General features: G+C 45.9%; 2 protein-coding genes across 5 annotated transcripts in view; one reads left to right on the top strand and one right to left on the bottom strand.

The window, feature by feature from the left end:
* Positions 1 to 1,416, bottom strand: part of LOC133549064 (dynamin-1-like) — a 36,466-nt gene extending 35,050 nt beyond the window's left edge. For both annotated transcript variants that reach the window (XM_061894161.1, XM_061894171.1), the window contains exon 1: positions 1,122 to 1,416. In XM_061894161.1, coding sequence (XP_061750145.1) covers positions 1,122 to 1,282 — 161 coding nt within the window. In that variant the 5' untranslated portion in view covers positions 1,283 to 1,416. The remainder of the gene's footprint in view (positions 1 to 1,121) is intronic.
* The window catches only part of LOC133549033 (merlin-like), a 186,314-nt gene that overhangs the window by 165,795 nt on the left and 7,377 nt on the right, over positions 1 to 13,142 (top strand). For 2 of the 3 annotated variants that reach the window (XM_061894114.1, XM_061894106.1), the window contains 7 exons: positions 4,532 to 4,621; positions 11,874 to 12,006; positions 12,067 to 12,155; positions 12,211 to 12,339; positions 12,399 to 12,485; positions 12,540 to 12,673; positions 13,026 to 13,116. In XM_061894114.1, coding sequence (XP_061750098.1) covers positions 4,532 to 4,621; positions 11,874 to 12,006; positions 12,067 to 12,155; positions 12,211 to 12,339; positions 12,399 to 12,485; positions 12,540 to 12,673; positions 13,026 to 13,116 — 753 coding nt within the window. Of the gene's footprint in view, positions 1 to 1,564; positions 1,698 to 3,536; positions 3,735 to 3,807; positions 3,963 to 4,022; positions 4,182 to 4,236; positions 4,297 to 4,363; positions 4,454 to 4,531; positions 4,622 to 11,873; positions 12,007 to 12,066; positions 12,156 to 12,210; positions 12,340 to 12,398; positions 12,486 to 12,539; positions 12,674 to 13,025; positions 13,117 to 13,142 lie in introns of those variants that run through there. The other variant, XM_061894123.1, reaches the window with a different exon arrangement.

The raw sequence follows: 13,142 nt of genomic DNA, 5'->3' as shown, positions 1-13,142 counted from the left end.
TGTGGCTGGGATAGACTCCAGCACATGTAACTGAGATAGACTCCGGCACGTGTGGCTGGGATAAACTCCAGCACATGTAGCTGGGATAGACTCCAGCACACGTGGCTGGGATAGACTCTGGCACATGTGGCTGGGATAGACTACGGCACGTGTGGCTGGGATAGACTCCAGCACATGTAACTGGGATAGACTCCGGCACATGTAACTGGGATGGACTCCGGCACATGTGGCTGGGATAGACTCCGGCACATGTGGCTGGGATAGACTCCGGCACGTGTAACTGGGATAGACTGCGGCACGTGTAACTGGGATAGACTCCAGCACATGTAACTGGGATAGACTCCAGCACACGTGGCTGGGATAGACTCCGGCACATGTGGCTGGGATAGACTCCAGCACATGTGGCTGGGATAGACTCCAGCACGTGTGGCTGGGATGGACTCCAGCACATGTGGCTGGGTTAGACTCCAGCACGAGTGGCTGGGATAGACTCCGGCACAAGTGGCTGGGGTAGACTCCAGCACATGTAGCTGGGATAGACTCCGGCACATGTGGCTGGGATAGACTCCAGCACATAAGGCTGGGATAGACTCCGGCACATGTGGCTGGGATAGACTCCAGCACATGTGGCTGGGATAGACCCCGGCACATGTGGCTGGGATAGACTCCAGCATGTGTGGCTGGGATGGACTCCAGCACATGTGGCTGGGTTAGACTCCAGCACGAGTGGCTGGGATAGACTCCGGCACAAGTGGCTGGGGTAGACTCCAGCACATGTAGCTGGGATAGACTCCGGCACATGTGGCTGGGATAGACTCCAGCACATAAGGCTGGGATAGACTCCGGCACATGTGGCTGGGATAGACTCCAGCACATAAGGCTGGGATAGACTCCAGCACATGCACGTCACTCTAATCAAACAGGAATAATAATAATTTAAAACAAAATCCTATATTTGTACAACCATGAGAAGAACCACGACGACCTTCTTCCATCCAGCAGCAGGCCCGACATGCTTCGGCTGCGCTCGGCTGCACTCGGCTGAGCTCGGCAGGGTTCGGCTGGGCTCGGCTGCACTCGGCGCAAAGACGAGCAAAACGCCAACAGAAGGCTTGACTTACTTGCCCACGAAATTCTCCAGAACGGAACTCTTCCCGGCGCTCTGTCCGCCCACCACGGCGATCTGCGGCAGGTCCAGACTGGAGTTGTGTCCGATGGACGAGAAGGCGTCCTGCAGGCGGTTGACCAGCGGGATCAGCTCCTCCATTCCCCGGTTGCCCATCTTGTCCTCCTCGCTGCGGAACCTCTCGACGACCAAGGGGAACCTGCGGGTGATGGCGATGACGTCACGCTCGCTTCCTGCTGTGACCTTCAGCGCCTCCTCCTCGGCCGGACCTGTGCGCAGGCGCTCGCATCCGGAGGGTCCCTTTCAAAATAAAACACCTCCCCGCTACATGCGCAGTAATCTCTTGTGTTTCTCTGGTGACGTCATATCACGTGGACGCCAAACAGTCCTGTGTTGAAGTAAACCTGTCAATCATCAATTAGAACGTGGACGGGAAATACTTTTATTGTGAAGGACTGGACTCGGTTCGTTAGGAGCAGGTGTGTATCAGGTGGGTATAAATGTGACTCACCTGGCAGGTGTGGCAGCGTCGGTCTGCATCTTCAAGTCCACGGACAACGTTCTGCTGGAGGTGAGTTACTTTTGTTCCACTTCCGGTCTTGGGATTCCAAATATTTGCCAGGTTTGTTTGATGTTGTGCGCGTCTTCTGCTGTCAGACAATTTATTTAGACATCAAATGTCTTCTTGGTGAGATGTTGACCTTTTTCCAACACTATTTGTGTCTTTAAACGTTTCACCTTTTTCATTTAGTCGACTGGATGTGTTTTGACGTGAAATGGTGCCTTTTACGACACTTATTTGTGTCTTTAAACGTGTCACCTTTTTCATTTAGTCGACTGGATGTGTTTTGACATAAAATTGTGTCTTTTACGACACTATTTGTGTCATTGAACGTGTCACCTTTTTCATTTAGTCTACTGGATGTGTTTTGACATGAAATGGTGCCTTTTACGACACTATTTGTGTCTTTGAACGTGTCACCTTTTTCATTTAGTCGGCTGGATGTGTTTTGACGTGAAATGGTGCCTTTTACGACACTTATTTGTGTCTTTGAACGTGTCACCTTTTTCATTTAGTCGACTGGATGTGTTTTGACATGAAATCGTGCTATTTTTTTTCCACATAGTTTTGTCCATCTTTCTTTTTCTTTTTAGGTGAAATCTAACTAGAAAAGTTGCTATTTTTTCCACATAGTTTTGTCCATTATGTTTTTTCTTTTTTTTTGCCATTGTTCAAAATATTTAAAAAAATCTGTATTCTAATGAATTATTGACTTATTCAAAGCTCCAATTACTTCGAATATTTCACTTGAAAATGTTTCATGTGGAAAATATTGCATATATTGTGTTTGCCATATAAAAACTATTTTTTTTGGACAAAAGAGCCTAAAACAAACAAAATAATAGTTTAAACGTAAAATTGACAGTTGATCTCATAACTTAAGTGTTGAAATTTTAAAAAAATAAATAAAAAATGTATCACTTTTTGAGTGGGGGACCATTTGGATCCCAAAGATATTTAATGGGATTTTATTTATTTTTTTATTACTCAAAAATAAGCAATGGTGTCCTGCATTATTGCTCTTTTTAGGGCTCCAAATACTTCACGTCAAACATTGCTTTCCGAATGTTTTGGGCAGTTTTACTATTAAACAGTTTTCTTTGACAAAATATTTTTTTTTTACTTTATATCAACCTGGTGTTTATATTGATATTTAGTGTAAACATTAAATAAAAAAAATAATTGACTTGATTTTAACATTTTAATGACTGAGACCCTTTATGGTCCCTAGGAGCCTTAAAAGTAAAAAAAATAAAAATCGATATTTTGTTATGGTTTGAAAATGAAAAATATCAAAATAGCCCCTGCATGCTTTATTTTTCCGTGTGCGGCCCTCAGTGGAAAAAGTTTGGACACCCCTGCTTTAATCCCTATTTTGGCTGAGATGCCCCGCCCCCTAAAAAAATCGATATTTTGTTATGGTTTGAAAATGGAAAAATGTCAAAATAGCCCCTGCATGCTTTATTTTTCCGTGTGCGGCCCTCAGTGGAAAAAGTTTGGACACCCCTGCTTTAATCCCTATTTTGGCTGAGAGGCCCCGCCCCTCCATTGATGCCCCGCCCCCTAAAAAATCAATTTTGTCATGGTTTGAAAATGGAAAAATGTCATAGCCCCTGCATGCTTTATTTTTCCGTGTGCGGCCCTCAGTGGAAAAAGTTTGGACACCCCTGCTTTAATCCCTATTTTGGCTGAGATGCCCCGCCCCCTCCTTCGATGCCCCGCCCCCTTCAGAAATACCCCAACTTAATCAATTTTGCTAATAAACAGTGAAATATAAGTAGAAAAAGATTGGGCCGACTTCAGCTTTTTGGACGATATTTTGACTGCACTAGCTCCGCCCCCTCCCAGGTGACATCATGGCGAGCCAGGCGGAGTTTGAGCAGGCGGCGGAGGAGGCGGGGCTGTACGTGTGGCGGGTGGAGACCATGGAGCTGCTTCCTGTTCCCGAGAGTCTCTACGGGAGCTTCTACTGCGGCGACGCCTACCTGGTTCTGCGCACCCTGGCCCGTGAGCGCCACCTGCAGCGCCACCTGCACTACTGGCAAGGTACCGCCCCCTCCAACGCCGCCGGCCCCTCCCCCCCGGCGCCTTTCAGCGCCCCTTTTTGTCTGGTCCGCAGGTGCCGAGTGCTCCCAGGACGAGGCGGCGGTGGCCGCCATCCTGACGGTCCAGCTGGACGACTTCCTGGGGGGGACGGCCATCCAGTACCGGGAAGTCCAAGGCCACGAGTCCGCCACCTTCGCCGGGTACTTCAAAGCGGGACTCAAGTACTTGGTAAGCAGGACTAACGCCGCCGTCGTGTCGGTCGGAGGATGACCGCTGGCGTGTCCTCAGGCGGGGGGCGTGGCCTCTGGCTTCCGACACGTGGAGACGGCGGTGGAGAAGCCGAGGCTGCTGCAGGTCAAAGGTCGGCGCGTGGTCAGGGCCGCTGAAGTCCCAGTCGGCTGGGGGAGCTTCAACCGAGGGGACACCTTCATCCTGGACCTGGGACAGGTGAGACCGTGGACAGGAAGGAAGGGGTCACTTCTAAACCTGTCCTGACATGCAGGACGTGGTCCAGTGGTCCGGTTCCCATAGCAACCCCTTCGAGAGGCTGAAGGCCACCATGGTGAGTAGCCGCCGGGTCACCGGGGGTCAAAGGGCGTCCGCCGGCGTTGACGTGAGCCACTTTGCAGCTGTCCAAGGGGATCCGTGACAACGAGCATTGTGGGCGGGGCCAGCTGCTGATCTGCGAGGAGGGGGCGGAAGATGAGAAGATGCTAGAGGTCAGACTTCTCCTCCTTTGCTCCGCCCACCTGGCTGACCCCTCCCCCCCCCGGCTGACCTTTCACCTCTGCGTCCAGGTGCTGGGAAAGAAGCCGGAGCTGCCGCGGGCGCGCCTCGACGACGCCAAGATGGACGCCTGCAACAGGAAGCGGGCCAAACTCTTCAAGGTAAAAGCGTCATTTGGTAAAAAAAGGTGGGGGCGTGGCCCATTTTTAGAGTGATCGCTAGCAGCTACGCAACAGCTCGGCACACAATAGCACGCTAGCTCCACATGCGTGATCGTCTAAAATAGCATTTTTGTCCAAAAGTATGGTATTTTCCTGTATTATATAAGCCACGCCCACTCAATTTCAGAGGAAAAATATGTCCCATTTATTGCGATGAGGTGGCGACTTGTCCAGGGTGTAGCCCGATTGTAGCCGAGCTAGGCGCCAGTGACCCCAAAAGGGAATAAGCGGTAGGAAATGGATGGATTTATTTACACAGAATATTTTGTAGATGCTTTTTACATACCTTAATCGTTTCATTGACGCGGCAGAAAAACGGCTGGTGAAACAAAACAGAAGTCACCTTCGTACTTGAAGGTTTTGTCTCTCTTAGAATTAAAAATGTTGAGCAAAGCGAGACCAGCTTGCTAGTAAATACAATTTTTAATTAAAAAAAAATAAATTTGAGGCAGCTCACTGGTAAGTGCTGCTATTTTTAGAGTGATCACTAGCAGCTACGCAACAGCTTGGCCACAATAGCACGCTAGCTCCACATGCGTGATAACTAATTGATCGTCTAAAATAGCATTTTTGTCCAAAAGTATCGTATTATATAAGCCACGCCCACTCAATTACAGAGGAAAAATATGTTCCATAAGTCACATTTATGTTAAAGGATTAAGGTGGCGACTTGTCCAGGGTGTAGCCCACCTTCCGCCCGATTGTAGCCGAGTTAGGCGCCGGTGACCCCAAAAGGGAATAAGCGGTAGGAAATGGATGGATTTATTTACACAGAATATTTTGTAGATGTTTTTTACATACCTTAATCGTTTCTTTGACGCGGCAGTAAAACGGCTGGTGGAACAAAACAGAAGTCACCTTCATGCTTGAAGGTTTTGTCTCTTAGAATTAAAAATGTTGAGCAAAGCGAGACCAGCTTGCTAGTAAATACAATTTTTAATAAAAAAAAAATAAATTTGAGGCAGCTCACTGGTAAGTGCTGCTATTTTTAGAGTGATCACTAGCAGCTACGCAACAGCTTGGCCCACAATAGCACGCCAGCTCCACATGCGTGATAACTAATTGATCGTCTAAAATAGCATTTTTGTCCAAAAGTATCGTATTATATAAGCCACGCCCACTCAATTTCAGAGGAAAAATATGTTCCATAAGTCACATTTATGTTAAAGGATTAAGGTGGCGACTTGTCCAGGGTGTACCCCGCCTTCCGCCCGATTGTAGCCGAGATAGGCGCCGGCGACCCCAAAAGGGAATAAGCGGTAGGAAATGGATGGATTTATTTACACAGAATATTTTGTAGATGTTTTTTACATACCTTAATCGTTTCATTGACGCGGCAGATAAACGGCTGGTGGAACAAAACAGAAGTCACCTTCATGCTTGAAGGTTTTCTCTCTTAGAATTAAAAATGTTGAGCAAAGCGAGACCAGCTTGCTAGTAAATACAATTTTTAATAAAAAATAAAAAAAAATTTGAGGCAGCTCACTGGTAAGTGCTGCTATTTTTAGAGTGATCACTAGCAGCTACGCAACAGCTTGGCCCACAATAGCACGCCAGCTCCACATGCGTGATAACTAATTGATCGTCTAAAATAGCATTTTTGTCAAAGTATCGTATTATATAAGCCACGCCCACTCAATTTCAGAGGAAAAATATGTTCCATAAGTCAAATTTATGTTAAAGGGTTAAGGTGGCGACTTGTCCAGGGTGTACCCCGCCTTCCGCCCGATTGTAGCCGAGCTAGGCGCCGGTGACCCCAAAAGGGAATAAGCGGTAGGAAATGGATGGATTTATTTACACAGAATATTTTGTAGATGTTTTTTACATACCTTAATCGTTTCTTTGACGCGGCAGTAAAACGGCTGGTGGAACAAAACAGAAGTCACCTTCATGCTTGAATGTTTTGTCTCTCTTAGAATTAAAAATGTTGAGCAAAGCGAGACTAGCTTGCTAGTAAATACAATTTTTAATGAAAAAAAAATAAAAAAAATTGAGGCAGCTCACTGGTAAGTGCTGCCATTTTTAGAGTGATCACTAGCAGCTACGCAACAGCTTGGCCCACAATAGCACGCTAGCTCCACATGCGTGATAACTAATTGATCGTCTAAAATAGCATTTTTGTCCAAAAGTATCGTAGTATATAAGCCACGCCCACTCAATTTCAGAGGAAAAATGTTCCATAAGTCACATTTATGTTAAAGGGTTAAGGTGGCGACTTGTCCAGGGTGTACCCCGCCTTCCGCCCGATTGTAGCCGAGCAAGGCGCCAGTGACCCCAAAAGGGAATAAGCGGTAGGAAATGGATGGATTTATTTACACAGAATATTTTGTAGATGTTTTTTACATACCTTAATCGTTTCTTTGACGCGGCAGTAAAACGGCTGGTGTAACAAAACAGAAGTAACCTTCATGCTTGAATGCCATCAAGCTAGCTCACCAATTAGCGAATAGTTTTGGTGGATTTACTGAGGAATAAGTGAAACTACAACAAAAATGCCGTTGTAAGAGAATAATCTGTTAGCATATATCAGGGGTTAGCAACTTTTTTAAAACCAAAAGCTACTTCTTGGGTACTGATTAATGTGAATGGCTACCAGTTTGATACACACTTAAATAAATAGCCAATGTGCTCAATTTACCTTTAATAAATCTATATATAAAATTAAATGGGTATTTCTGTCCGTCATAAAAAATTTTTTTTCCTGTTACGGAAGGTTTTTTTTGTAGAGAATAAATGATGAAAAAACAATTGAATGGTTTAAAAGAGGAGAAAAAAATCAAATTTTAAAACCTAGTTTAGCTTCAATTTCAACTCTTTAAAATTCGAAATTCAACCAAAGAGAAAAACTAGCTAATTCGAATCTTTTTGAAAAAATTAAATAGTATTTTTTCCTGATTTTGTGGAGAATAAATGATGAGAAAACACTTAATTGAACGGTTTAAAAGAGCAGAAAAAATCAATTAAATTTTAAAATCTAGTTTATCTTCAATTTTGACTCTTTAAAATTCAAAATTCACCCAAATTAGAGAAACTAGCTAATTCGAATCTTTTTTTAAAAATTTAAGAATTTATGGAACATTAGTAATTTTTCCTGATTTAAGATTAATTTTAGAATTTTGACATGTTTTAAATAGGTTAAAATCCAATCTGCACTTTGTTAGAATATATAACAAATTGGACCAAGCTATATTTCTAACAAAAACAAATGATTTCTTCTAGATTTTTCAGAACTAAAATTTTTTAAACATTTCAAAAGACTTTGAAATAAGATTTAAATTTGATTCTACAAGGACATTTTTGGGGGGAATTTTAATCAAAATAAGTTTGAAGAAATATTTCAAATATTCTTTGTCAAAAAAACAGCTAAAATGAGGAATTTAAAATGTATTTTTCTTTACAATAAAACAAATTTACTTGAACATTGATTTAAAATGTCAGGAAAGAGGAAGGAATTTAAAAGGTATGTTTTTAAAAAAAATCCTAAAATCATTTATAAGGTTGTGTATTTTTTTTTTCTCTAAAATTGTCTTTCTGAAAGTTATAAGAAGCAAAGTAAAATGTATTCAAACAAGTGAAGACCAAGTCTTTAAAATATTTTCTTGGATTTTCAAATTCTATTTGTTTTGTCTCTCTTAGAATTAAAAATGCGAGACGAGCTTGCTAGTAAATACAATTTTTAAGTAAAAAAAAAAAAAAAAAAATTTGAGGCAGCTCACTGGTAAGTGCTGCTATTTTTTCAAACAGGCCAGCGGGCGACTCGCGTTGGTGACCCCTAGCATATATTAATGCTATTGATGCTAGCTTGATTACATCACCCTAGCGTGTACACGTTAGCATGAAAACGCTCCTACGGACATCAGTGTAAGAATTGTTTTAGTTATATTGTAAAACTCAAACGTTTCTTGGAGTGATAGGGTAGAAACGCTATGGACGGCACTTCTACTCAATAGGACCCGGAAGCACCTGCAGTGAGTACACTTGTCCAAAAGATGGCGCCATAACAGCTTTTTAGTGTATGAGCTTGTTTTTGAATATTTGCATTATGGCAGCGAAGAAAACTCCATAAATGAGTTGCGCCGTTTAATAAACGACCGGGTTTAAAGTGTAGGGAAAAAGTAGCGTCTCAGTCTGGATTTTACGCTATCAGATAATTATAGTTGCATATTGCGACTTGTCCAGGGTGTACCCTGCCTTCTGCCCGATTGTAGCTGATAGGCGCGAGCACCCCTCCGCGACCCCAAAAGGGAATAAGCGGTAGAAAATGGATGGATTACTTAGTCTCCAAGGCAGGTGCGTAGTGGAAAATATTCGGTAACAAAGTAAATCATTTACTGCATCATAGGCTTAAATTTTTGTGGCCATGAGATGTCACCTAAAGACCACCCCACTTCAACTTAAAGACAACATAAGTCCATTGCAGGTGTTAATAAGTAGGTTTGACTCACTTATCAAACATTCTACACTACATATTATAAAAGTATGTTTGTTTAATTCCAGTCAACATTTTCCACTTCCAATACTTTATGAATGTTTTATGGCAAGTAACCGTAAAGTAAATTTTTTTTATGAAGCTAATATCAAATGTACATTTGCTAATATTGCTGGAAATGTGTTTAACGCTCCTCGCAGTTTAACAAAATGTCACAAAAACTTCCTTGTCCGGGAGACTCACTCCCTCACTTTTGAAACGACCAAAAGAAAAAGTCCTAAGAAAAATACTGATCTGATGACTTAAGTATAATTTTATATACTGATGATCCGCACCTTTTAGTCCATTGTTCTTGCCCGGAAAAGGGTGGAGTGCCATCTCCGGGTTTGGGAGGAGATCCTGCCCCAAGTTGGGGGGTTCAAGTACCTCCGAGTCTTGTTCATGAGTGGATTGTGAGATCGGTGCAGACGCTGTATCAATCTGTTGTGGTGAAGGAGCTGAGCCGGAAGGCAAAGCTCTCAATTTACCGGTCGATCTACGTTCCCATCCTCAAAGTACCAATGATTGTCACACACATACTAGATGTGGCAAAATTATTTTCTGCATTCAACCCATCACCCTTGTTCACCCCCCCTGGGAGGTGAAGGGAGTCATTTATGTTGACTTAACCCCCAATTCCAAACCTTAATGCTGAGTGCCAAGCAAGGGAGGTAATGGCTCCCATTTTTATAGTCTTTAGTATGAACTCACGACCTACAGATCTCAGGGCGGACACTCTTAACCACTATAGCCTCTGAGCTATGGTCATGAGCTTTGGGTCATGACCGAAAGGACAAGATCATGGGTACAAGCGGCCCAAATGAGTTGTCCTCCGTGGGTCTCTCCCTTAGAGATGGGGTGAGAGGCTCAAAGTAAAGCCGCTGCTCCTCCACATGGAGAGGAGCCAGGTAAGGTGGTTCAGGCATCTGGTCAGGATGTCTCCCTAGGGAGGTGTTTAGGGCACATCCAACCAGTAAGAGGCCACCGGGAAGACCCAGGACACTTTGGGAAGACTATGTCTCCCGGCTGGCCTGGGAACTCCTCGGGATCTCCCGGGAAGAGCTGGACCAAGTGGCTGGGGAGAGGAAAGTGTTGCCTCCCCAGAAAAGGATGGATGGACCATACCAGGTATTGAAATCTGGATCAACCACACTGAAGCTTTAGCGGCTAGCTTCCTGTCGCCCTGCTCGGTGTGTAGCATATTTAGACAACCATTTTCTTCTAGTTTGCCGGTGACTTGGAAAAAACTCAGTTTATGAAAACTAGTATATTAGAAGCAGCTTCGCACTGAGGATAGACACCTTCATTGGAGCCTTCTCCCGGGTGCAAGCCGGTGTTCTGGCGAGACATGCTCCCTCCTGGAATTCATGCGACTGCTTCATGTGTGTAACAAATATCACATTGAGTCAATATCTGTATCCAAAGTCCATCTTCCGCTTATCCGAGGTTGGGTCGCGGGGGCAGCAGGGAAGCACAGACTTCCCTCTTCCCAGGGGATCCCGAGGCGTTCCCAGGCCAGCCGGGAGACATGGTCTTCCCCGTGGCCTCCTACCGGTTGGACGTGCCCTAAACACCTCCCTCGGGAGGCGTTCGGGTGGCATCCTGACCAGATGCCCGAACCACCTCATCTGGCTCCTCTCCATGTGGAGGAGCAGCGGCTTTACTTTGAGTTCCTCCCGGATGGCAGAGCTTCTCACCCTATCTCTAAGGGAGAGACCCAAACTCATTTGGGCCGCTTGTACCCGTGATCTTGTCCTTTCGGTCATGACCATAGGTGAGGATGGGAACGTAGATCGACCGGTAAATTGAGAGCTTTGCCTTCCGGCTCAGCTCCTTCTTCACCACAACGGATCGATACAACATCCGCATTACTGAAGACGCCGCACCGATCCGCCTGTCGATCTCACCATCCACTCTTCCCTCACTCGTGAACAAGACTCCTAGGTACTTGAACTCCACTTGGGGCAGGGTCTCCTCCCCAAGCCGGAGATGGCACTCCACCCTTTTCCGGGAGAGAACCATGGACTCGGATTTGGAGGCGCTGGTTCTCATTCCGGCCGCTTCACACTCGGCTGCGAACCAATCCAGTGAGAGCTGAAGATCCCGGTCAGATGAAGCCAACAGGACCACATCATCTGCAAAAAGCAGAGACCTAATCCTGCGGTCACCAAACCGGAACCCCTCAACGCCTTGACTGCGCTTAGAAATTCTGTCCATAAGTTATAAACAGAATCGGTGACAAAGGGAAGCCTTGGCAGTCCAACCCTCACTGGAAACGTGTCCGACTTACTGCCGGCAATGCGGACCAAGCTCTGACACTGATTATACAGTGATCGGACCGCCACAATAAGACAGTCCGATACCCCATACTCTCTGAGCACTCCCCACAGGACTTCCCGAGGGACACGGTCGAATGCCTTCTCCAAGTCCACAAAGCACATGTAGACTAGTTGGGCAAACTCCCAACCAGTCTACATGGTTGGGAGTTTGCCCAAACAGGTTACTGGCCAGCGGGAGCTCGGGAATCCTGGAGTGGCGGACGGGCTCTGGGCTGAGATGGGTGGTGCGGACAGTTACTGTTCCTGCAGTGGAGTTTTCCTAAAAAATGCCTTTTTCGGAAGGTCACTTTGGACACAAAAGGTCACTTTTGTATCCAAAGTGACCTTCCTAAAAAGGCATTTATTTTGACGTCCAATACTCACCTGTGTCTGTGGCGCTCCTCAGGTGTCCGACGCGGACGGCGACTTGGACGTCACATTGGTTGCTTCAGTCAGCCCGTTCTCCCAGAAGGCCTTGCGAACCAGCGACTGTTACATCCTGGACAACGGAACCTACGGAGACCTCTACGTGTGGAAAGGTTCTTAGCGTCCTACGTTTGACACGGTGTGTCCCGCTGTGTACTAAAGCGTGCTTGCAGGCAAGGGAGCCAACACCCAGGAACGTCTTGCCGTTCTTCGAGCTTCAGAAGAGTTTATCAAGAAGATGAACTACCCAACACACACCAAGGTAACGGCAAACACACGAGTCTCTCACCTTGACTGAGGTTCTCCCCCATCACCAGGTCCAGGTTCTTCCAGAGTACGGGGAGACACCGCTCTTTAAGCAGTTCTTCAAGGACTGGAGTGATCCCGACGACACCCCTGGCATGGGACTGTCTTGCGTGTCCAAAAAGATTGCACGGCTTGAAAAGGTGATCAAAGGTTTTTGTTTTTATTCCCGAAGACTAACTTCGTGTTTCTAATTGGACAGGTCCAGTTTGACGTGACTTCTTTCTACGGGTCCGAGGCCATGGCGGCACGGTACGGAATGTTGGACTCAGGCGATGGAGACAAACAGGTAAGGTGAAGGATGTTTAGGAGGGCGTGGGTCTAGCCTTCTTTGTCGTGGCAGGTGTGGCGCGTAGAGGGGTGTGACAAAGTGGCGGTGGACTGCACAGCCTTCGGTCAGTTCTATGGGGGAGACAGTTACCTCATCTTGTATCAGTACCGGTACAACAAGCGAAGAGGCCACATCATCTACATCTGGTGAGAAAACGTGGATGTCCTCCACCTAATGTAGCGCTTGTGTACTCTTCCGGCTACGTGGTTTCACAAATCCAGGTTGCCTGCCTGGGCTTGCAACTCCATCGTTGTCAAGGAGTGCAGTTTACCAAGTAATTCGTAGCCCAGCCACACTGGCCAACCCCCTAAACCTCGCTCATCTGAGTCACGGCACTATTGGAGCAGTTGTGACCTTGTTCTGCCCGGTGGCATGTGGACTACAAAGCTAAAAGCCCGGGCTATGGCCAACATTGCTGTTGAAGTTGTCCCGGAGTGAGGTTTACTAACATACACTGGCAAGCCTTCGTCCGTTACACCAAGATGGCATGTGTTTCAGGCAAGGGGCGGAGTCCAGTCAAGGTGAGCGTACCGCCTCTGCCGTTTTGGCCGTTGAGATGGATGACGAACTGGGGGGAGGCGCTGTGCAGGTACATACAGGACTGCCTGGAAAACG

Source organism: Nerophis ophidion, linkage group LG01 (assembly GCF_033978795.1).
Source record: "Nerophis ophidion isolate RoL-2023_Sa linkage group LG01, RoL_Noph_v1.0, whole genome shotgun sequence".
Taxonomy (NCBI): Eukaryota; Metazoa; Chordata; class Actinopteri; order Syngnathiformes; family Syngnathidae; genus Nerophis; species Nerophis ophidion.
The sequence above is the reverse complement of the archived record's forward strand: the minus strand, read 5'-3'. Positions and strand labels throughout refer to the sequence as shown.